The 26,405-nt window shown below is 34.2% G+C and overlaps 2 protein-coding genes across 2 annotated transcripts in view; both read left to right on the forward strand.

The window, feature by feature from the left end:
• The first annotated feature begins 1,115 nt into the window (after positions 1 to 1,115).
• LOC122518365 (leucine-rich repeat neuronal protein 1-like) lies at positions 1,116 to 3,386 on the forward strand. The gene is made up of 4 exons (XM_043637253.1): positions 1,116 to 1,377; positions 1,810 to 2,166; positions 2,294 to 2,895; positions 3,087 to 3,386. The coding sequence occupies exons 1-4, from the start codon at positions 1,318 to 1,320 to the stop codon at positions 3,379 to 3,381; spliced, it is 1,314 nt and encodes a 437-aa protein (XP_043493188.1). The 5' UTR covers positions 1,116 to 1,317; the 3' UTR covers positions 3,382 to 3,386.
• A 15,617-nt stretch (positions 3,387 to 19,003) lies between these two features.
• The window catches only part of LOC122518289 (homeobox protein SIX3), a 59,127-nt gene continuing 51,725 nt past the window's right edge, over positions 19,004 to 26,405 (forward strand). Inside the window, exon 1 of the mRNA XM_043637155.1 lies at positions 19,004 to 20,778. Within this exon, the coding sequence (XP_043493090.1) occupies positions 20,135 to 20,778 (644 nt within the window). The 5' untranslated portion in view covers positions 19,004 to 20,134. The remainder of the gene's footprint in view (positions 20,779 to 26,405) is intronic.

Consider the following 26,405-nt stretch of genomic DNA (forward strand, 5'->3'; position numbering starts at 1 on the left):
AAAAGAAAAAAGAAAGAAGAAAAAAAGGAAAGAAGAAAAAATTGATAAAAACTCGGCACAAATAAGTAAGATATCATTATTTTTAACTGCAAATTAATTTAGCAACTGACAATGAAGAGAGAGAGAGAGAGCTCCATGGAAAAAAGAAAAAAAGAAAAAAAGAAATCTTTATCGTCGTTAGACATTCGGTTCATCTACACGAAGAGTCAGGAATTATCACGTTCACCCTGTATTTTTATTCCCAAAGAAACACATTATAAAGAATAGATTAACGTTTATAATATTTCGTTGCATCGAATTTTTTTACGAACGAACATTTTGTTCTTTCTTTCTTTCTTTCTCTTCTTTTCTTCTTCTTTTTTTTTTTAAGATCATCATCACACCGATCAAAGAATTTTGCAATCAAAATCATCGCGATCAGCGTGAACAACAAAAAATATTGATAACGATTAAACGTTTGACGGTTTAAAAAGAAAAAAAAAAAAAAAGAAAACAATTACAGCGTTTCGATCAAAACACACGAGATTGTAATAAATAATATTGGTATTAATACAATAGTAAAGAAGAATCGAACGCGAACGAGAATTAAACGCGAATAATAATAATCGCCGGTTTTATCGTAAAAATGAAGTACGTTCGCCTCTGAACGATTCTGAACTTTTGATTCGAGAAAACGTATTCTGTAATTACAAGTGCCCCGGGTATATACACAAATGGTTCATTTTCAAAAATAAATAAAATTATTTTTTGATAAATAAAATTTTATATAAGGAAATATTAAAAAGGAAATATATTATTATATTGAAATTACGTTTTTCAAAGAATTTGTTACAATTGTTGCGGACAAAATTTAATCAATATTTTGTCGATAGAAATTTATTTAAAAATTATAATTAAATTATTCGAATTATATCATGAAAAGATTGAACGAATATAATAAACGAATTATAAAATGTTATATATTTAATAATTTATGATAATATTACAAAGGTAAATTATAATATTTTATATTTAATAATTAAAATAAAATTTGTGACAGTATATAATATATGAATGAATAATAATTGCAGTTTGTGTGCAGTTATCACATACGAACCCCTTATGGTTCGGCACTGAGATGAACGAACACAGGGAACTGTCGCTGATGAATTCGTTGTCATTCCACTGGATCGTTTTGTGAGAAGCATTTATTCGTAGTTAAGTCTCTCAGTTATTAAGAAAGGATCCAAACGATTAATATCTCGATCTCGATTTAATTTTATTTTTATTCAATTTAATATCGAGCCAGCAACTAAACAGAAAAAAACTTGGACGAATATGTCGCTTGGAATATTTTTCGTTTTAACTTCGTTCCTGTCTTTCGTTTCGGCAAATATGGTGGGTGGTGTTTCACCTATTATCATCGTCATTAATATTATCATCACGATCATCGTTATCTTCTTAGTGAATACTGACTTTAGTGCTTGTTTATTTAATTAATCGTTTATCAAAACGCAGCTCGTAATCGTTTCGGAAATGTGTGCGACACTATGAAATATCTTCTTCCGGTTTCGTTATCTATTTCCTACGTGTTTAATATTTCCTATTTGTCTCTCTTTCTTCAAACGTTTCAATTAAATCTTATCGTTATTAATAATCACCCTTAACGCGAATTAACAACAAATTTATAGTTTTTCTTTCTTCTTTTTTTATAAACGTAATATTATCGAAATCAAAACCGCAAAAAATCTTCCTCGTTCCCGCGTTAAAATTCGGCTAGAAAAATGTGAAAAATGAAAAAAAAAACAATACGAATTTTTACATTTTTAGGTAAATCTTACCAATAGCAATTTAAAGAAAGAAGATTTCTTCTTGAAGATTCAAGCGATGATAGCTCTAAGCGAGGTGACGGATCTGATATTACGTCAAAACCAATTCGACAGTTTTTTAGATTGCTCAACGAATTTGAGTTCATTGAAAACGTTGGATCTATCGCAGAATCATCTCCAACGTTTTTTCTTTCTCTGCAAAGACGAATACAATCTTCAGGTGTTAAATGTCAGTTATAACAAATTGGAATATATCGACGACAATGCGCTTAATAATAGAATACCAAAGTTAAAAATATTGGATTTATCATCTAACAAACTTTCTATCGTCAATGAGACTATGTTGGAACATTTGAAGGTACGTTTTTTTTTATATTTATTTTCGTATTAAAAGAACAATCGAAACGAACGAGATTACTTAAAGGATTTCGATAAAAAGAAAAAAAGAAAATTTGACCGACGAGTGACACGAATTTGTTTTTTAGATTTTAGAATTTCTTTCGCTAGCTAACAACCCGATCGGCGATGGAATACACGAGAATGCATTTTGGCCTTTGACCAAATTGAAACATCTCGATTTAAGAAACATCTCGAGTACTTTCTTCTCCGCGGAACTTTTCAAAGGTTTAAATAATCTTTCCACTTTGGATTTATCTTGGAACCCGATAAGTACGATTCCTTTGTTACCGATAAATCTAGAAAAATTGGATATATCAGGAACGCAGATATTTCAATTGGCTGGTTTCTATTTGCCACGATTGAGAGAATTTCAAATGAATAATATGCCAAATTTGACGAAAGTTGCGTTAAATGATTTAGAAAATTTAACGAGTTTGGAGATATTATCGTTGATCGGTTGTAGGAATTTAATTCAACTCACGGTTTGGCCGCACCGTGGCGCTTTATTACCAAGATTGCAACGTTTATCGATCGATAATTGTGCTTTGGAAACATTGGAATCCGATCTTCGTTTAATTTTACAAAGAACAGCGGTCGTAAGTCTACGGGATAATCCTTGGAAATGTGATTGCAGAATGCAATGGGTTAATATTAATAATTCTTCGAAAGAATTGAACACGGAGATAAGGTAGGAAATTACATTCTTATGATAAAAATGGTTTCCATAGTTTCGCGTGTTCGTTCATAGATGGCACTAGTGATACCTTTTCTATAATTAAATTAATTTTTATATAATATAAACATTATTTATATATATATATATATTGTTAAATGTCAATAATGTGTAATAACAATTAGTGATGAAATGAATATTTTTAGGTGTTCCATGCCGGATAAACATCGTAGTAAACTTCTCAAAGAAATTCCTATTTACGAGTTAGAGTGCGACTCGATTTCATCGATTTTTTATCCGATTTTATGGACTTGCGTAACGTTACTGATCGTTTTAATTATTCTTCTAAGTGTTTTCTTCATCGTTAAGAGACAAGGTGGACAATGGACTGTTCGAAGACGAAATCAGGATACCGTTACGTACACGAACGTTGTAGAATCCTCGAACGATCTGATAAGAATATTAACTGTTAGCGATAATCACGAACGTAATGACGAATGAATGAAGGAAGAAAGGAAGAAAAGAAAGAAATAGAACAACAACAACAACAAAATTAAATATCGAATTAAAAAAGAGACAATTATCGTTTTCGAACAACTTAATATATTCTAATTACAATTAGAAATAATTTTGTTAAACATGTTTTTTGTTTTTTGTTTGTTTGTTTGTTTGTTTGTTTTTTTTTTTTATACAAACACACGTGTACAGTACTTCTTTTTTCATAAATAATAATATTGCGTTACGCGTTAATAAAAATTGAGATAATATAATTAATATAGTCAATTGCGAGAGATTAGGAAAAGATTAATAATTTAATAATTGCACGAATACGTTTTTCGATCATTCTTCTTACATTATCGAACTTTAGTATATTAGATATAAAATAAATGAATTTTAGTATATTATATATAGACATAAAATATAAATGAAATGATCTACGGATCAACAAGGCTCGTATTTTTGGTGCCATTATCATTTTTCTCTCTCTTTCTCTTTTTTTATATTTTTTTTATATATTTTTTTTTCAAACCCGATTCACCGGTTAGCAATTACAAGTTGGAGTACTACCCAACAACGTATGCTTCGTAATATTCGATAATAGTTATAAGTTCTTTGTAAACGAATAAAACACTTTTGTCGGTAGGCATTCAACTGTTTTTCGAAACCCTTTACCTTTCGAAAACCTTGTCCGTAAACTGTGTTGCCATACCACAAAAGAATGAGTACAAAGAGGGAAAAATGGTTGATTGCGTTCGAATGAAACTGAAGAGAGGAATAGTAGTACTAGTAGTAGTAGTAGTTTTTATCTTTTTCTTTTAGTATTGCCTTTTTTTTTTTATTTCTTTCTTCAAAGGCAAATAATCGTACATACGAATATTATATATCGTTTCTAAATCTTTGATATACATATACATATATATATATATATATATATACAACGATGGGGAAACAAATTAAGATAATTCGTTTTAAAGGATTTCGTATATAATACACGAGTTGTTGAATGAAATGAATTTTCTATTGAAAATGAATCATTAATTAATACACGCATAAATGCCCATTCGGGATTGTATTAAAATTCTAACAACACTTACATTCTTACATACAATAATTATAATATATTATGTCAATGTTATTAAATTAATTATGATATATTAATTTGATTTGAAATTAAATATTTACAAAACATATATATATATATATATAAATTACATTAATAAATATTATACCATATTAAAAAGTAACAAACAAAAAAATCATAAAAATCTATAATCAAACATAACGATAATTTTCACGAATAGATATGATAAAGAAAAAAAAAAAAGTCAGAGAATATATCGATGGGGTTTTACGTAGGGTTTTACGAAAGCCAGCCAGCACATACACCTATAGCACGTTATAAAGAAAGAATAATATAATCGAGCAAATGGTGCTATGAAGATCATCAGTTTCCCTGACGTGAATCGTGATCGCGTGCGATGTAGCGATCAGCCTTTGTACCGAAGCATGATCTTCCTACGGGAAGCCTATTGGGTTACGGGTCGTGCATGGAGAGCCCCCATATGCAAGACCGACGTATTACGGTAAAGGGAGAAGATCATGGAGGCAGCCCACGATGATGGTCAAAAGAAAGAGGAAGAGATAGACAGAGAATATATATAAAAAAAAACAAAAGAAAATATTAATATGTACAAGAGAGAAAGAAAATATCAAAATGAAAATGCAATAGTGTGTGTGTGTGTGTAAGAGAGAAAGAAAATATAAAAAAGGAAAATATGGGTGTGCAAGAGAGAAAGAAAATATCAAAATGAAAATGCAATAGTGTGTAAGAGAGAAAGAAAATATAAAAAAGAAAATGCAAGTGTGTGCAAGAGAGAAAGAATGTTTGAATGGAAGAAGAAGTATCGTCAACTTCATTTGAAACATTGTTCGTTCGTTTAATAAAGATAGAGATACGATAAACGTGGTGTACGTGTGAGAGAGAAATCGTTGGTTTGTGCGTATGAGAGAAGGGTGGTGGTGGAGGAGGAGGAGGAGAAGGGGTGAAGGGTGGTGCAGAAGGTAGGTGGAAGTTTTATCCTCCTGGTGATATCGAGTATCGAGTAATTCGAGATTCCGTGCGAGCCAATTTGGCGAACCGGTGGAAAAATAATACACTGGCTCCTCTAGCAGGGGAACGAGGATGATGTCGCGAGCTTTTGCAGAAGAGGCAAATTTTAACGGTCAACGTAAAACACGTGGGCGGACCAACAAGCCAAGAACGAAGGGATGGATATCGTGTTTCCTTTTGCGAAGATGAAGATGAAGAAGAAGAAGAATAAGAAGAAGAACAAGACGAGAGATTCTCTACCTTTTTCTTTCTACTAAAACCTCTTTTTAGGGCTCTCATATTTTCTCATAATTTTCTATCTTCTTTTATTCCTTTATTTCTTTTTTTCTTCTCCTTTTTTTTATTTTTGTTATTGTTTTTTTTTTGGGTGCTTAGTTTTTTGACCGTAGCGTGTAATATTCTTCGATGGATCGATCATTTTGATTATCGAATCGATCACGTTGATTGGAACCTATTCGTTAATGTTAATTATTTGTAATATCGAATTTTGATCTATGGTGTGTTTATATACGTGAATATTTTTTGTAAATGTATCAACGTTGGATTGTATTTTATGTAATGTTTTATTTTAATTTCTTATCTTTTTTATTTCTTTTTGGATTAGTATTCTAAAAACTCATCATTTTGTCTTCTTACGTTTTTTTGTAAAATTATCGTGAATTTTGTTATACTCGCAATTAGGAGTAGTATTTTAATTATAATATTATTATTTGAGTTTTCTATTTATTACGAGAATCGAAAATTATTTTAAATAGTTTTACTAAAATTTGAAAAACACATACACACATATGTATATGCATACGAGTATAAGATAAAGATATTTACATGGTGTGTTTTAGAAAGGAAAAAAAAAAGAAAAAAAAAACAAGTCGAGATATGATTAATCGCGGAACGATTTTCGGCATGTTCGCCACGGTTTTATCTGATTAAAGTGGCATAGAAACATGGGGTTATACGTGTAAGCTTTCGAACCATCCATGGGGAACAGCCGAACAAATGAATAATGAAAATAAAACCCATGATGCTATCGGTAAGCACCATGGGATTACGTACGCATCAGCGCGCCACCGATGAACTTACATTATGGAACCCCCTCGTTGTATTCGCCAATCGTTGACGTATATGAACGCACATATGCTCACCCACACACACACACACACACACATACATACATATGTATATATACAAGAAAAGAAAAGAGAACTTTTTTTGTTTACAATGCTAACATTTCGCGAATCTAATTCAAAGTTTGTCGTTTTAAATTTGGATTTAACTAAACCAAACTTATCGATACATTTTTGTATGCAGTCAAAATGCATTTATAATTAAAACGTAGAATAATACGTTATTATATATATATATATATTTTTATTTTCTTTTAATCCGGTCATTTGATGGTACATGGTACTTGGTAGAAATTTGGTATGTTAATGACAAATTGAATATATTAAAAACAAAAGAAAAAAAATTCAATTTCCCCCCCTCCTCATTAGAAAAAATTAACGAAGTTAAAAAGAATCTCCTTAATTTCCTTTTAAAAAGTGTCACAATATCAACAATAAAAGAATAAAAAAAAAAAAGAAAATAAAAAAGAATAAATAATGAGAAGAACGTGAAACGATATTCATCGTCGATGAAAACCATGAATCCGACAGTTTCGTCGGATAATCTTTTAGGATCACGAAAATAGGGAAAAAAGGTTCCACGTGGGTAGAAAATTGTCTATCGATTCAAAAGAAAGAAAGAAAGAAAGAGAAAGAGACTACAACGATGACGATGATGATGGTGGTATGATGGTGGTCTCTTTTGAAAATAGTGAACGTGGGTAGAAGGTTAGGGTGATTATAATAACTCAGAAAACGTGCCTACAACCTCTCTGTTAGATATTTGGTCTGGTCAGTTCTGCTTTGGTCTGATCTAGATGGCACTCCGATTAAGTCAAGGTGTGAAACTCAGGAGCTTCACGAGGCAAATAGTTCTGGTTCTAAGCACAAAGCTAAAACCACCCCATGAACCAGCCAAGCCGCTTACGATCAATACATTGATCCTATGATCTCTCTCACTCGCTCATTCACTCACTCACTTACTCTCCCAGATTCATTTCTATTCTTCTTTTCCTTGAACGGTCATGGTATCTTTCACCTATCCCATCCCCATAGTGAATAGTATACTTTACAATATATCGAACATTATGGAAAGATGAATATCTTGTATATTAGTCTCGAAAAGAAAATCTTTTAATATGATATTATCATATCATTTCTGGTATTAGTATAGGATATTTATGAGTATCAGGTTACTTTCAAGATTTCTTTTTCAATCATTTCTTTATTTTCTTATTTTTATAATAGATAAAGGATTATAGTATTTATTGATCCTTTTTTCTTTTTCTCTATATTTGCTATCCCTAGGGATTAACAAATAGTAGGTGGTCTAGGAGATATGTCGGATTTTAATTTTTTTGTGTGTGGAATTATTACAAGTATATATATATATATATTAATATTCAATAATAATTTCGAAAGACCACGATGGTATGGAAGAAATAAAATTTGATGATATTGTTCGAGATATCTTGAGATTTTTTTTTCTTTCTATTCGTTATAAATATCTAAATAACTATGTGTATGCACAACTGAAACTTTCTGTTCTACAGTATCCGATCTGTAAACATCATTTTAACCTTTTATACATTTTCTGGGTTATTTTAGGACGCTAAAGCTGGCCAACGTAGGCCAATTTTCTAAAGGAAAGATCGGTTCTGAAAAAGTCAACACGTAAAGATAGTTCCTAAAAATCTTGACTTGACAAAAATTACGATACATTTTATATTTCAAAGTAAAAATTCGTAGCTCGGTCTTGTGTCAATAATAATTATCATTCGAATTGATCATGACGTATACACTTTTCTTTTTTTAAATAATAATATTTAGATTTATATTAAAATACAATAATATTTATATAAATATATAATCAAATAAAATCAATCATAATGATACTCTAAAACAAACACAAAAATAGATAAGAAATATTAGAAAACGATTATTCTAAACTGGTATTATAAGTTTTAAAAGGCTCCTACCACTACCACCACCATCAACACAGAGAAAGAAAGAAAGAAAGAAATAGAGACACGACATACCATAAGATGTAACATAACAAACAAGCTCGAAGAAAAGCGTATTTGCTCTGGTCGACAACGACGACGAAGAAGACGACGAAGACGACGAAGACGATGATATCGAGTTCCCTTTTTCTGAGCACTTCCTGCGCATCTTTTCCTTCATCATCGTAGTCTTCTTCTTTTTCTTCTACTTCGTCCCTTTCCTCGGAACTCCCCTAGCCCCCCGTTGCCCCCTTGGCCTTTAATATTCCTGGTACACCTCTTCACATTGGCGCCGTCGCGTAGACGCCGACTTGACGGGCAACAGATTGACGAGTGCCACCCCTGAAGACAACAGGAATAGACCCAGGGTGTCTTCTCACGGAGAGTGAGTGCATTTGCCAACATGAACTAACGCTGCTAACACGTTACTACTCGCTCTCTTTATCTTTCTCTCGTGTGAAAAACACAGAGTGAGATAGATAGATAAAAAAAGAGAAAAAATATAAAAAAAAAAAAGATAGGAGGTACGCGCGGTTAAGAAAATACACGCTTACGATACTTTTTCTGGTTCCAACTAACTACTCTCTCACTCACTCTATTTCATTTCGAGGGGTGAAATATAATAATATAATAATAATAAAAAAGAGGAGAGGAGATAGGGGAAGAGGGAAGAAGAAGAAAACAAAAAAAAAAATATATGTAGACGAAAAAATATGAAAGAAAGATAGGAAAGAGTGTGTAGATATGTTTTTACGTGTATTTTGCTATGCGACAACGGAATAATAAACTGGCGTAAAGCGTAACAAGTATAATATGCGTTCGTGAAAATATAGAGTGAAACAGAGAGAGGAAGAGAGAGAGAAAGAGAGATATATAGAAAGATAGAGTTAAATCGTGCGAGACTAACGACCTCACTAAAATATCAAACCGTGGGTAATACTTTTATTCCGCTCGCTCGTTTCCGAGCTTCACCGTACGCGTACGCTTCTCTGATTTCTTTATGATCGATTTATCAAATAGGTCGATGATCGTTTGAAACTCTCTCTCTCTCTCTCTCTATCTTTTATTATTTTTTTTTATTTTATTTTCTCTTTTTTTTTTCCCATTCATATATATAATATTTTATTTCATATAAATGTATATTCTCCGTATGTATGTATGTATGTATTCCGTTCCTCAATAATCATAATAAGTAGCATAAAATATCGAGCGTAACACAGTGGGACTACTACTGCGTGTAGTAGGAAACGTCATATAACAACCGATGGTATAATTTTTGAATTCCACGATTCCACGCTTTGTAGTGGGGTGGAAGGGGGGGCGGGAGGAGGAAGGGAAATTCGAAATTCACGTGTTACGTGACTCGCGCCAACGACAAAACGGTAGTAGTCCTCGTCATAGGGTGGTGGTGGTGGTGGTGTTTCCGGTCGAACGGTTTCTACTAACAACCAAAGAGAGAGAGAGAGAAAGAGAGAAAAAGGGGGGGTGGGAGGGAGGAGGAAAAGGAGGAGGAAGAGGACAAAATTATGGACAGGAGTCGTCGATGTTAAAAGCACGATGTAAATTCGGTAGAGCATTGGCAACCCATCTACCACCTATGGGGGTGGTGTACTGCTGCTGTTGCTGTTGCTGGTGATGGTGATGGTGATGGTGGTGGTACATAGATAGGAAGGGAAAGAGGGATGAAGGGCTCGTGAAACGAGGTACCTAGCCAAACACCCAACGATGTTCAACGTGATTGCGATAATGCCAAACGCAATAACTTGGCTAAAATTTATCGGATGCATCGCTCGCGATGGCACGCGTGGCCAAGCCGCTTAAATAAAAAAAAAGAAACAAGGAAAAAATAATAATAATAATAATGATAATGATGACGATGATGATAATAATAATGAGCTTTCCGGATAAAGGTGAGGAAGGTGAGAAAGGTGGGGGGTAGAATGAAAAGAGAAAACGTAATGCGAAAAGATGGGTGGACGGATAGTTAAGTAAAAGGGGAAGGGGGAAAGAGAAAAGAAGAAGAAGAAGTGAAGGAAAAAGAATAAAAGGAAAAAAGAAAAATAGAAAGAAAATAGGGAAAGTTAGGAAAGGAAGGAAGGAAGGAAGGAAGGAAGGTATGTAACACGCGAGAAACGTTTTTAATCGACGTGCAAAGCTGTCCTACGTCGATGGGAATATCTGAAAGATATGAGGAACAGCCATTGAAAAAGCCTGTCAATCCAAGTACTTTTCATTTTGAATATAAAACAGTCGATAGAATTTTTCTATCGTCTTTGCGAATTGAATTAGAATGGAATGGAATGGAATGGAATGGAATGGAATGGAATAGGATGTAATTCCTTGCGAGTGGAATGTACGTCTTGAGGAATATATATATTTTTTTTTTCTAAGGATAATATTCTATTCAATTATAAGATTTTATTGGGATACAATAATTTTGTATATATTTTTGTTATATTATCTATTCTCTATTCTAATCTAGTATACATCAAGAATCTTAATAAATTTGCCAATAAAAAGGAAAGAAAAATGAGAAACATAGATGCCACCGATGAAAACGTAGAATACGGGAGGGGTGGGGGTGGTTACTTCGATCATCTTTTCAGATAAGTATCACTTTGGAAAAAGGTTTGGAAGGAAAGAGAGAAGAAAAAAAAAAATAAAATTGTAGAGTTTCTTCAAAACGAGAATTACCGAGACCTCGATAATGGTTAACGACCTCATTAAGGTGCGGTTAGAGTAGAAGGGTGGAGTAATAGATAGAAAAGAGTAGTAGTGGTAGTAGTAGACCTTGGTTAGAAAAGTCTAACCTAAAGTAAAACAAACAAATGGTTGTGGCGCCATAGAAGCAGATGAGTCCTGTCATTCGACCGGCTTTTTCTTTCTACTTTAAACTCTCTAAAACCATCCAACTACCCCCTTTATACCCTTACCCCTATTTATTTCCCTCTCTCTCTTTCTCGCTCATCCTCTCTTTTTTCCTCGTCATCCTTGTTCCCCTTTTCCAATCCCTGCAATTCCCTCTCATCGCACGTTGCACCAACTTTTCGAACACCTCGAATTTCAAACCCTCCCCCCACAGTCACCCCCCCCCCAGTCACTCCTCCGCTTCTTTCCTTCTTCCGAGATTCTTCTGTAAACACACCCTAAGAAAAAGAAAGAGAGAGAAAGAAAGAGAGAGAGCGCCACTTGTGACACGACGACGACGACCTACCGAAAATCCGACTTTTCTACTCTCCTTCAAAGTTTTACCCCGAGTCTTATGTTAGAAACCTTCTTCTGCTACTATGTCTTTTTCAAACTTTGCCACCTTTTTGTTTCTTTCTTTTTCTTATCCTTTTCTTCTTCTATTTTTTTTTAATTTTTCGTCTCTCTCTCTCTGTCTCTTTTCCATCCTGAATAAAAAGGAAAACGACCTTCGTCAAATTTCTTCGCGATAAAAATCTATCCGAACAACCCATTTTTTCTCTCTCTCTGTCTCCCCACCCCTTCCCCAGTTTTCCTAACTTTTGAATAACGAAAAGTGCCTGGATAAATATAGGAAAATGATGGAAAAGAAGAAAAAAGTAAGCAAATCGTGAAAAAAGTAATACGAACAAAAATGATATCGCAAGAAAAATGTATTTTAATCGTATTACATTAGAACGAATGAAATAATATTTATTAATATTTAACGGGAGACATCTAATTAATAATAAGTAGTCAGGTGTGTGTGTGTGTGTGTGTGTGGAGAGATGGAGGGGGGGGGTAGGATGATCTTGAATAGAAAGAAAAAAAAAGGAAAAAGAGAAGTGAAAACAATCCGGTCGTAACGCACATTTGCAAGAAGTAGTATACAATACGGAATAAGGCTGAGAGAGATGAAGGAAGGTTCAGGGTTACGAAAAGGGACCCCATTAGGAAGCCGTTAAATAATAATACTAGGCATATTAGCTAGCTGCAGACACCCCATAGTCCGCAGAACCAGAAGAGGATTATCCCACAACGATACGTCTCGCATATTCTCCTCTTTCTTCCTTCCCCCTCCCCATTTTTTTTTTCCAAGCTTTTGCAGTAACACTCTCTAACAACAGCAGTAAAAGTAACAGTAATAGTAATAGTAACAACAACAACAACAACGGTATTCAGCAAGCATAAGTAGTAGTCTTCGTTCTCGTTGTTGTTCAATGAAAGACTCGATTCATACAATGGGAAAACTTCTTCTTCTAACTCGACAAACGTTAACGTGTTATTCCCTTTTTTTTTCAATTGAACCTATGATCCTGGCAGAAAGGTTTATATCGTTAATTGACATTTTTCTATGGTCGTTCAATTATTACAAGTATAATATATATATATTACGTATACAAAATCATTGTTCAATGAAAGACTCGATTCATACAATGAGAAAACTTCTTCTAACTCGACAAACGTTAACGTGTTATTCCCATTTTTTTTTTCGATTGAACCTATGATCCTGGCAGAAAGGTTTATGTCGTTAATTGACATTTTTCTATGGTCGTTCAATTATTACAAATATAATATATATTGCGTATACAAAAACATTTTTATTTCAAAATGTTTCTATGCACTCGAATGCATATATATATATAAATCTTTCTGTCTCTCTCTCTCTCTCTTTCTCTCTCACTCTCTTTCTTTCTCTCTCTTTCTCTCTTTCAATTTATCTATCTTTCTTTGAAAAACTTTATTTACGTTCTGTAACAACTCTCTAACACCGACGACGAGATGTACTACTTCCACCGAAGTAATGCCGTTGCCAGATGAAATTCGATAAAGAGAGGAGAGAGAAGAAGAGAGGAAAGGAGAGAAGAGGAGAGGAGACGAGAGAAATACGCGTTGCACATTCACTCGACACTCTCGGATAGATTGTTACACTCGTCTCTTTGGATAAATGAAGACAAGCATTGGGGAGTGGAGAGGAGGAATGGAGGAGAGGGCTTGGGATTGGGGTGTTTCAAAATGGATGAACAATTTATTTTATATAAAAAAATAAAACGAAAACTCGTTTCTTATTTTTCCAAAGGGGTGGGTGGGGGATGGGGTTAAGAGAAGAGAAGAGAAGAAAATAACATCAAACCGAGATGGACAAAGTTGTGAAATAAAACGAAAGAAAAGAAAGAAATAGATAAATAAATGAACGAATGAACGAATGAATGAATGAATGAATGGTGGGAGGGGCAAAAGGTTAAGAAGAGAAACGAAAAAGTAAAATGGCTACCCGAGAACAGACTACGATGGAATCATTTGTCTAGGAAGTGGTAGGTCTCTACAAACAACACAAAGAGAGAGAGAGAGAGAGAGAGAGGACGGGCAACAACACGCAATGGATCGATTCGCATAATCGAGGGTGAGATGATGGAACGGTGTAATACTCATGGAACTACCCGTCGCGTTATCGCGACATTAATCTGCGAGACGTTCACATGCCCGATATTCTATTATATCCTACGCCATTGTAATCCATTACTCGTGGTCGTCAGTTCATTCGGTGAACTCGTCGTCTATTTCTATATATATATTATGTGTATATATATGTATATGTATTTTGTATTCGGTTGTTCTTCTATCTGTCTCTCTCTCTCTCTCTTTCTGTAGTGTTACACGAGTTTATTAATCACACGCAATATATTCGTAAATATCGATGGTGCTCGTTAAAAGGTCGTTAAAAAAGTTTTCAAGCCTAGTTTACTATCATCATTTTTCTATCTCATTTGATCTAATTTTACTTATCTATCACATTGTCTTGCTCGTCCTTCTCTTCTTACTCTATTACCTGTGTGTCTACTTATGCAACAGATACTAATTGTTAACAAAAAACTAAACGATTATGTTTATTTTTGACGAATTATAAATGAAAAAAAGAACACCATAAGAGATAAATCGTATATTTAAATATGATCGATTGAGAAATAATATTAATAAAAATTTGACTGAAACATCTATATATATATACACATACACACACACACAGACAAAGAGATGCGTATCGCGTTAATGGACGATACTTAAGAATACTTTTCTTTTTGGTTATATGTTGAGTTTAATCGTAATTAGGGTCGATGTTAACGTAACTGTCGTTATAATAATCTGCCGTATAATTTATCTACGAGACATCCGGCGTGTCGATATATTCCATTACATCCTACGCCACTGTAATCCATTATTGGGTAACGTCCCCGCAACCAACCAACCAACCAACCAACCAACCAACTACTACTACTACTATTACTATTGCTACAACTACAACTACGTGAACGCGAACGCGCGAACGTTGCTGCTATTTATTCACCGCGTCGCTATTATTAATCCCATAATTATTCGCGTAATATAGACAAATATACAGAAGGACCGAAGGTCATTAATAGCTTACGATAATGCGAGATCAACGTTATTTATGCATCGACGCGTCCCTCTGTACCCAATGTAATTGCGTTTTATATAATTTAATGACAAACGTTAATGAAATTATTACTCGATTTTCGTACGCGTATCGATGAGATTACCCCGTTGTTAAAATTAGACTACCTAAACGTTTCTCTCTCTCTCTCTCTCTCACTTTCCATATATATATGTTTCTCATTTTCCCATTAATCATGTAAAAACAATTAGATTGTTATTGTATTAAGAAAAAACATAGTTTATATATTACTTTTCAGTATTCATACATTCATACATTAGATTTTCTAATCTTATATGATATTTTAGTCCTATTAAGGTAAATTATTAGATCGTTATTATAATAAGTAATATCTAGATTATATTTGTAATAATATAAATACCATTACCAAATAAAGATTAAATTATAATAGTATTGTGAAGAGAGAGAAAAAAGGATGAAATTGGTGCTACCGTAAAAAAGGTTTCTTTTCCCCTTTTTCTTTGGAAGAAAATATTCTGAAAATATAAGAATCGATAATATTTTTAAACGGACAAAAGAAAATTTCTTCGAATAAGGTAAACAAGCATTAGTCATCTTTTCTGACAGGAAATTTTATTTCGGCCATTGTTATCGTTTAGGATCATGGGGTGTCAGTGGCATTTTCTTGTCTTCTGCATAACAAGTTTCCATGTATATTTAACAAAAAATCTGTCCTATGATATTCCTAATATGGTATTTCTGTATTTATTTTTCTTTTTTCTTTTTTAAAAAATGTGCTTTTCATAGCGTATTAAAGTATTAAGAAATACAGGTATATATTTTTCGTCCTCTCCTCTTCTATCCCTTCTTTTATTCTTATTTTTTTTCTTTTTTTTTTCTATAACGAATTTCAATTAAAATATTTTGACATTCCGTCATATATGGAAAATAAATCTTAAGTAATAAAAGTATTTGTAATCGATTGCACGAGGTATATACATTTTTTTTTTTTTTGAAACAAATACAATATTCATTTGTAATGCAAACAAAACTTTTCAATTCTTGCACACGGAAACGGAAAAATTTCGAGATTATTCGCCATTCAAATTAATATCAATTTGATTGGAAAACAACCATAGATCGTTTAATTATAATTTCAAATAAATAATTAACAGTATATTATATATATATATGTATCTCTAAGAAAACATTTAAAACAATTGGAATTAATTAAATGGGACAGGAAACAATTATTATGTCTTTTCGAACAAAAATTCATAATCCCTGCTTTTCGGTCCGTAATCCGATTTGACTGACCGGATGCCCGGTCTGAACGGGAAAGATCGATGAACGAAACGCAATGGAGACATATCGATGAAAAATAACAAACACACACACACACACACACAGAGACAGACAGAGAAAGCCGAATTTTATGTTGGATTTTTCTCTCCCTCTCTCCCATTGACTATTTGTTTGTTTTTATTTTCTTTTCGCAATTTTTCGTAATACTTTTATTATTCTTTTTTGATTTTGATTTTTATTATTTTTGTATATTTTCATGTTCTTCTCTCTCTCTCTCTTCTCTTCTTTGGCAAATCACGTGGGTAACGCACTGTAATTCCGCCAGTAATTCCAAACAAAATCTCTGCCGTTGATCGTTCGTTCGTTCATTCGTTCGTTCGTTCGTTCGTTCGTTCGTTTGTTCGTTCGGCGAAACAGAAATTGCGTGAAATTTGTTCTTTTCCAAATCCAAAGCGAGCCCAGTCGCGCGTCGTTCGTTCGTTCGTTCGTTCCTTTTATCGGATCAATCGTAGCTTTGATATAAAATGTCAGAGGCATCGAGTAGTAGTAGTATGCCCTGGTTACTTTTTCTTCTTCTTCTTCTTCTTCTTCTTCCTTCCTCTTTTTATTCTTTTCTGCTGCTTCTGCTGCTACTGCTCTCTCAATATTTTTACGTAGAAAACCGAAAGTAGATACGAGAAAGTAGCGAAGTGCGAAGTTATAATGGCCGTACGAAAAAGTTAAGAGCATTACGTCGCACAAGTCTTGCCCCCCCAGCCTCCCACTCTCCTCCTCTTGCTCCCATCTGCCATAAGTGATTTGCATTTTTTACCTAAAGAACAAAATTTTCATATTCCTTTCCTCTTCTTCTTCTTCTTCTATCTTTTACGTTCCATCTCTTCCTACCCCTTCCCCATTCCCCACGTTTTACTTTTTCTACGCGAAGTTTGCGAATCGTACGTACACGATTGATCGTATAATGTTTTTTTCCATATGGGGGTTGAGGGGAACAGGGACAAAAAAAAGGGAGGAATAGGACGAGTAGGACGAATAGTGGGATGAGAGTAGTTTTGAAAATCAGGGAATATATTTATCCGTGAGATTCGTAAAGCTAGCTAGCTAGCTAGCTAGCTTCGCTATTAGAAAACACCATTGAGAGAAACGCTGACTGTATGGTGGTGGTGTGGCGTCGTCGTCGTTCGATAAAACGTAGACGCCTTCGGCGCCGTCGCCGCGTCCTCTCTTCGCGTTCTCGTTCGAACACGTACCAACATATCTATCTATATATCTATATACATAAAGAAATATATATATATGTGTATGTATCCTAACACGTAGGTGGGAATCCTGTCCTTCTTTTCGAAATGGAAATACGAGTCGTGAATAAGCGCGTCAAAGCCTTAATATTCCCAGCGAGTAGGAAGGAGAGCTTGTTTCCAAGAGAGGAAAAAAGATAAAGCGAAAGAAAGAAAGAGAGAGAGAGAGAACGAGATAGGGAGGAAGAGGGGTAAGAAGAGAGAGAGAGAGAGAGAGTGAGAGTGAGAGCCAATCGCATGCACCTACATCCTAACTGTCATCATCGTTCGCGATAAGAGCAAAGAGCAAAGTGGCTGTCAACGAGACAAACGAGCCCACATCGATAGGAGTAGGAGAAGAGGGTGGGGGTGGAGGAGGAGGGCTCGGTTAGGAGGAGGATTCTCTTGGTAGTGATAGATACGTGGAAACAAAAAGGAACGAGTAAAGTAATCATTTCGGTGAGAAGAGGAGGAAGAAGAAGAAGAATAAAAAGAAATGAAAGATAGAGTAGATAGTAAAGAAGAAGAAGAAGAAGAAGAGGAAGAAGAGGAAGAGGAGGAAGAGGAAGAAGAAGAGAGGCTATAGAGAAACCCAAAGCCACCAAAAATCCTGTCAACTTTATCCCGCTATCGAGGATCCCGAAGAAGACGACGAGGACGACTCGGGGATAGGGTTCCTTCTCTCTCTCCCTCTTTCTCACTCTTTTTCTCTTGGGTAACGTTGGGCTCGGGCAAAAGATCACGCTAACAGAAGCAACGCATTGGTAACGGGAGCGGGAACAGAGAGCTAGAGGGATCATGCTGGTCTCTCTCTCTTTCTCTTTCTCTCCCTCTCCCATCTCTCTCTTTCATTTTGCCCCCTCTCCAAGTTTCGTTTCCACGATCTCCGTCCTACTTTCCGCACCGTGCATCGATCCTACTCTTCTGTTCTCTCTCTCTTCCCCCCTATCGTAGTTCTATAGCCGATATATGTGGTCGCGGAAGAGAGAGAGAGATAGAGGGGGCGGGAGTAGAGTATGGGTGGGATATACCCGACGAGGGGTTGTGTGTTCGAGCGGGTAAGAGTGGGGCTAGGTTACACGGAAAGTCAGGTTGGAAGGGATAATTAAACTGACACAAGTCCGTACAGTCCTGACACGACGTTACGGAAGGACGAAGAAAGGTTACCATGGATACGTGGATGGGATCCGGCCAATCCTGGTCTTCCTGGTAGGCGTGGCTTCTTCATTGGCCACCGAAAGTCCCTTTCTCTCTCTCCCTCAGTCTCTTTCTTCGTCCCTCTCCCGAAAACATTCGCCCCGAATCCGTCCTCCCCTCTCTCTGGGTTTCCTATAGAACCCAAGAAGACCATGAGAGAGTGGAAAGGAGAGGGAAATAGAATCGGGCAAGGGGGTGGGGGGCCAAACGGTTGGATAGAAAGAGAGAAATGGTATTTGGTGAAGGAAGGTAGAGGTAGGTCGCTACGAACTGCTGCTGCTGCTGCTGTTGCCGCTGCCGCCCGCTGCTGCTGCCGCTGCCGCTGCCGCCGTTGTCGGGGTACTACCCGATTCCAACGGGCGCGTACAAACGTATCATGCTGGGTAGGGCCGGTGCCGAGATGCCGGCTTGTAAACGAAACCAGTTTGCTATCCGATACGATCCAGGCAACAGCGGCCTCGCGCGATATATCCTACACGAGCTAAGATCGTTCCTGCTAGGTGGAAGGATCCAAACTCATCTCGGTCCAAGAGGAGACGACAGGATGTGGGGATAGGAGGAAATCACCTGACACCTGAGGAGGACACACGAGGAGAAAGCTGCTGTTGCCGCTGCTGCTGCTACTGCTACTCCTGCTCCTGCTCCTGCTGTTGTTGCTGTTGCTGTTGTTGCTGCTGCCGCATAGTCCACGAGAAGAGATACGACGAGAGGGACAGTTTTTCAGTACAAATCTACATGCTCCTACGATCGGGATAATCGTTGTCCTTCTTTCTTCTATCTGCGTGGGACTAGTTCTTGTTCTTCTCTTTATTATTCTTATTCTTCCTAATATTATTAGTATTATTCTTTATTTTTGTTGTCATCGTAGTTATCGATTCGTCAACGTATCTGTTGTTTAAATCGTCGATCGGGATAGTTCGCGTGCGCGACGAAATAATTCTATACTTTATTATTATTATTATCGTAATTAAAGGACCGTTGGCAAATTCGAATCGTTCTTTTTTTTGGTGTAGATAGTGTACAAATTAATAGTGAACTTTGTCAAGTGACGATATACAATCGTAAACATCTATTCAGATACATTTTTAAATGGGGGGTTCGTTCGGTTCCGATTGTCAGTGAGTTACATTGAACTATTTTCTTTGATTTTTCTTCTCTTATCGTTGGAGAAGAAAAAAAAGAAAAAGAAAAGTCAAAGTAAAAAGAAAACCATGAAACTGTCATGAGAGTGTCGAGAAGAAAGTACAAATCGGAAAGGCGGGAATCCTGAGACAATAAAAGTTATGAAGAAGAATCGCGTTGTCGATCGACTGTTGTATCAACATCAATAATAATAATAATAATAAGTAGACGGTTCAATTATAATTAAGGAATATTGTGAGAAAGTTTGGGGTTCCGAGATGTCGGCAGTGGCACCGCCAGGAACCGGTGGTGCGGCGCCCGCACCAAACGGCCCGATTGTTCCGGCTCCGGTTTTTGCTTTGCCGACGTTGTCCTTCACCGTCGGTCAGGTGGCCACGGTTTGCGAGACCCTGGAGGAAAGCGGTGACATCGAAAGATTGGCCAGGTTCCTTTGGAGTCTTCCGGTTGCTCATCCGAACATTCAAGAATTGAATCAAAACGAGGCGGTACTTAGGGCACGTGCTATAGTTGCCTTTCATTCGGGACATTATCGGGAACTTTATAACATATTGGAAAGGAACAAATTTACCAAGGATTCCCATGGTAAATTGCAAGCCATGTGGTTGGAGGCCCATTATCAGGAAGCCGAAAAACTTCGCGGAAGACCCCTGGGTCCCGTCGACAAATACAGAGTAAGAAAGAAATTCCCTTTGCCGAGAACTATTTGGGATGGCGAACAGAAAACTCATTGCTTCAAGGAAAGAACTAGATCGTTGCTACGGGAATGGTATCTTCAGGATCCTTATCCTAATCCAGGAAAGAAGAGAGAATTAGCTGCCGCGACTGGGCTGACACCGACGCAGGTTGGTAATTGGTTCAAAAATCGAAGGCAAAGGGATCGTGCTGCTGCAGCGAAGAACAGGTATAATATATCAACATATATATATATCATTTTGATCTTTTATTTTCTTTTCTCCCCTCTATTCATCCTCTTAACTCGCTAAGTAAACGTTCGTAAAAATATGAAAAAGGGAAAGATACTAATCTTTACGCTTTAAGAACGACGACGATGACTATGACGATTTTTATTCAGACGAATAAATAAACGACGATGGTAAACGTTAAATGTTGTGAAAAATGTAAGATTTAAAGAAGCAATTGTTGGCATCGATTGTTAAATACAATATGATAACTCAATCCCATAATTATTTCTTTTCGTTTGCGACTTCCGAATGCATAGAAGAACGAAAAATAATAATCATCGTCGTCGTCGTCGTCGTCATCATCCTCTTTGATGATAAGTTGCGCCTAATGTAGAAGTTGTTCGCGGTATGACGCGAAAGATTTGTTCATTAAGTAGCGTTTAATGGAAGTTAATCGCGAAACGATTAGTGGTTTAGGTCCCTTTAGCCAGATTGTTGTACTGTGTCCTCGACAAACGAGCCTTTGTGCCCACCCCAAGGTCCCCGCGCGTTTCAAGGGTCGCGTAATTTCATTTTGACGTCCGACGGAGGGTCGCTGCCGTCGGGCGAACAACGATTTTCGAATTACGTCTTTCAAATTGTATTTCAACGTTGTTTTATCTCTCTTTCTCCTTCTCCATTTCTATTTCTCTTTATCTTTCACGAGATGGTTTCTGTTCCTCGTCGAAAGATAATATTCAAATCGTTTCCTGACGCACAACCCTCCTCTCCCTTCCTCTCACCCTTTCTTCTTCTTCCTCTTCTTCTTCTTCTTTTCGTATTTCGATAAAGGACAAAAAAATAATAAAAAAGGATTTTATTTTAAATATATTATTTTAAATATATTTATTTTAAATATATATTCTTATTGCATTTCTTTTCTTTTCTTTTTATATTCATTCATTATTCACACACTTCGAAGTTTGAAAAAATTTTATTAAGTTGGAACGTCTCGTTAAAATTTGTTGTTGCTTTCTTCACTTTTTTCTCCTCGCTTTTCTTTCATTTTATTATAATCTTATTTTATTGACAGACAGCCGAGACTAATGAATAATAAAAAAAGGAAAAGAAAGTTTTTTCGGTATGGTTGTTAGACGTGATTATTGTGATCACCATATTAATACTAAATAGAAAATATTAGATACATATTAGGATACTTATCTCAATTTGAATCTTTTCATTAGTTGTCACCTTACTGTCATAGAAATTTTTCCATTGTATATAAGAAAACTCATCCCATGGAATTCTATATAGTTTTGTCTAAAGAACACCATGATGTCTTGGTTCGTGTTTTCGAAGACTAGTCTCAAGTTCTCAAATGATTGACATTTGACAATTTAAACCACAATTTTCTATTGAAATTGATTTACAACTTTCTTGTAAGGAATACCTTCCGATTTTTTGGTCAACCCCAGAAAAGAAAATAATATTTTTATTGTAACATTATTCTTTTCAAGTATTTCCTTTTCTTTTCCTTTTCTTTTCCTTTTCTTTTCCTTTTAATTTTCGTCTTCCCTTTCCGACGGTTTAGAAAAATAATTTCAATTTGCCGTTTGGTATAATTCTAAACGCACGATATTCAATGGGTATAGGAGGAGTATTATATATATTAATGAGCTAATAATAAATATTAATGAAACTTTTAGAAAATTGTTAATAACAATATAGAATATAAATAATACTTAAATGATCATTCAAATTAATTTCATGTAAAATACAACCGAGAACGTGCGATAGATCAATAAACCAATGACAATGTTTTCTTTCGGACCACATATTTATAAATATCATTATAAAATATTTTAAAAATTGTATTATATATTTATAAAAAACAATCTCTACGTAACTTAAAGAAAAAAAAAAGAGTAAAAAATTCTTATAATCGTAATACGTAGGAAAGTTCAATGCCTGTCACAGATGATCGCACATTGTAATGAATATACTACGTCAATTCAAATGATCAATTTTCTTCAACTATAAAATTATCATTTTCTATTACATACAATCATCCTATTCTATTTTATTCATTCGAAACTTTAATAATAAACTAAATGAAATTTAACAATATTATTAACAACATCTAATATAAACTTCACATATTACGTTTTATCTAAAAAAAATTGATTCTAATATCTCGATTAAAATAAAAGAAAATTTGTTTCCAAAAGATTCAAATTTTGTTTGAAACAATTGTACGTATTACGAATAACTTATGAATTATTTGATCGTGTTATCATTAAATGATCAAATGACGTAATTTTTTGATGTCTTTCTGTATTTTTATATTTTTTTTATATTAAAATTCGTTGAGGTGCACGAAGGTTTAGGTTGGAAAGTTGCAACAACGACCCATATCTGTCGCCACGCTTGCTCGTCTATAATTATTGCGCTCTGAATGAAGTCATTAATAGTCATTATCTACGTCTACGTTGTAATTGATATATCGTTAACGGTCGACGATCGTCCAGGCATACTGCTCTAATTGATCTTGATGAGCTCTTGCAATCGGTAAGATTACACGTTTGAAGTTCAACTCCATCCTTAAACGTATACAATGTGTTTTGTCGTATTTAACATCATCGAGAATTACAATGAGAATATTCATACTCTTGATTTACTAGTTCAATTATACAATAATTATATATATATATAATTATATAAAATAATTTTATATATATATTGTTTATGTTACATCAAAAAAGTCATTAATTAACAAATTTTTCTATTTTATATTTATCTGAATTAATTATTCTTCCGTCAAAGACAATTTTATAATTGCGACAAATTAGTTTCGAAAAAAAAAAAGATGTGTTCTTTATTAATACATATGCACATAATATTGATATATCTTTTTTTTATGGAATAATGAATAATAAATTAAAACAAATGTTAAACTATGTAAGCTACATGAGTCATTTTTATACTGAAAAAGTATAATTAGTATAACAGGTTGATATTTATATCGTATATGTTAAATCGAAAATCATTAATTAACATTTATGTTAATCCGAGTTATCTTAACTGAAAGAAAATCTTTAGAAGAATTTCATAAAATATTGCATTAAAGGAAAATATTGATCGTTAGAAAATTGACGAATAAAAATAGGAATATTTTTGTGACTTATTACGTTAGCGAATAAGTAACAGAAAATAATGGAAATAAATACTAAAACAATTTTTCAAGTATGCATTATACTTATCTATCATCGATGACGTAAAAGTGTACTTCTGTTCCTGGCTCAAGGCCACTGGTTTTCTTTTAGATAAACCAATGCATCCCCCTTTTCGTTGTACGTGCATATATGGTGTATCAACGTCGATAGAAAAGCTTCTTTCAAAAGAATGAACAAAAAGAAAAAAAAATAGAAAGAGAGAGAGAGAGAGAGAGAGAAAAGTAAAAAAGAAAAATGCACAGTTTTCTTTCAGAAGCATCGATCTACGTATAGATAGGTATTCTCCAAAGTCTCGACATCTTTTCTTGTCCTTTCTATTTTTCTTTTATATTTCCAACCCCCCGATTTCTTCGTAGACAATCTGCATATCTATCGGAACTCGAGTACTTTCAGATATTTCTGAATTTTTTCGTCCAGTTCGATATTCACGATATTTTATACAAGATGAATATATAATTATATAATAATAATAATTATTATTATTATTTATAGATAACATTATAATATATCTTGGATATTTGATATCAAATTATACAGCTTTATGATTTCATAAAAATCAATGATACTTTTTTCTTTTTCAAATATTTCTTTAAACGTCAAATAATTTGTAATAATTAAATGTAAAAAGTAAATGGAAAATCAAGCTTAATATTAATTTAGAATATTTGACGATATTTCAATTAGTAATTTTTACATTTTGTTCACTCAAAAATAGATAAATATTAATTTTCTATAATTTCTAGTATCAGATCATCCACTATATGAATACGCAGAAAAATATAATATAATATAAAATATAATATAATAATAATAAAATAAATATAATATAAATAAAAATATAATATATAATATAAAATATAAATATAATACATTTTCCAGAAATACTTTCTGAAAATCAAACGTACAAAATCAATTAACAATATTTATTAACGTTCCAATTAATAGTCTCATCATTTCAATCTTAAATGAAATCATTTTCCACGATACCTTTATATTCCAAAAATATATTTATATATCAGAAATGTCACTTAAACGAAAATGAATATGAATTTGAAGAATAAAGGAGACAAAAATTCGTGGAACGAATCTCTTTCGTTATAACACTGTATATATATATATATTATTTTAAAAATCAAACGTACAAAATCAATTAACAATATTTATTAATGTTCCAATTAATAGTCTCATCATTTCAATCTTAAATGAAATCATTTTCCACGATACCTTTATATTCCAAAAATATATTTATATCTCAGAAATGTCACTTAAACGAAAATGAATATGAATTTGAAGAATAAAGGAGACAAAAATTCGTGGAACGAATCTCTTTCGTTATAACACTGTATATATATATATATATATGGTGGTTGTCGTCATCGTCTGGGGTAGGTAGGGCAGGATACTATATAGACAGAGTGCAGTATCCGCCCCGAGGATCCTGCAAGGTCCTTTCAGAAACGTCGATCCGCATACTGGCAAGCTCGCGGTATATTTTCGCGGTCCAGCGAGCGAGTTATTCAATATGCTCAACCCCAAAAGCCCTGGAGCCATCTCCGTGCTTGCACGTTCCTCCTCGTTCGCACACCTTTGAATATCCGACCGTATAGGAATTCACATACACACACACACGCACGCATATATATATATACGTTTATTCGGTCCACGGTTAAGTTCTCGCATTCTCTTCTATGCTTTACAAAGAACTAACTCGTACAAAGTTCATTTTCGTAGTCAGCAAGTTAATGCAAATTGTTAACATGGAATAATTTCTAAAGTAATTTATAACAATCATTTTATTAACTAACAACGATACGATTGATTTAGATAGAGAGATAGGAAAATGAAGAAGAAAAATGATCGTTTACTTGTTGTATTATATATTATTAAGATAAATCAAAAGTTCTGTGCCGTTTATTGTGTTGAAAACTTTACTTTCAAACTGCATAACGGATTGTTTTTAATTGTATGATTTATTTTAAGAATATTAATATAAAAATTCACGAACTTTGGATTCGCTCTTTAATATTATTATCGACTAGTATGCAAGATAAAGAATCAAGATAAAATAAAAAATATAGAAAATAAAGAATCAATCGAATCGTTTTTGGTGAAAAGTCGTGCTTGGGAAAAAAGAAAGAAAGAAAGAAAGAAAGAAAAAGGAAAAAAAGGTTCAATTGGTAAATATTCGATTCGTAGGAAGGAACCTTCCTTAGGTATTATAGAAGGAGATGAGAAAACAAGAGGGTTTTGCTAGAGGGTGCGTGTTAGAAGGGTGGGGATAACCACCACGGAAACCCTCCCGTTCTCTTTGGGGGTTAGCTTTACTTCGTGAATACGTATATATACATATACAATCACACACATTTATATATATACATATATACGTACACCCTTACTTCGTGTTCTCCACCTCC

The sequence above is a fragment of the Polistes fuscatus genome, unplaced genomic scaffold (genome assembly GCF_010416935.1).
Source record: "Polistes fuscatus isolate 324 unplaced genomic scaffold, CU_Pfus_HIC Scaffold24, whole genome shotgun sequence".
Classification (NCBI taxonomy): Eukaryota; Metazoa; Arthropoda; class Insecta; order Hymenoptera; family Vespidae; genus Polistes; species Polistes fuscatus.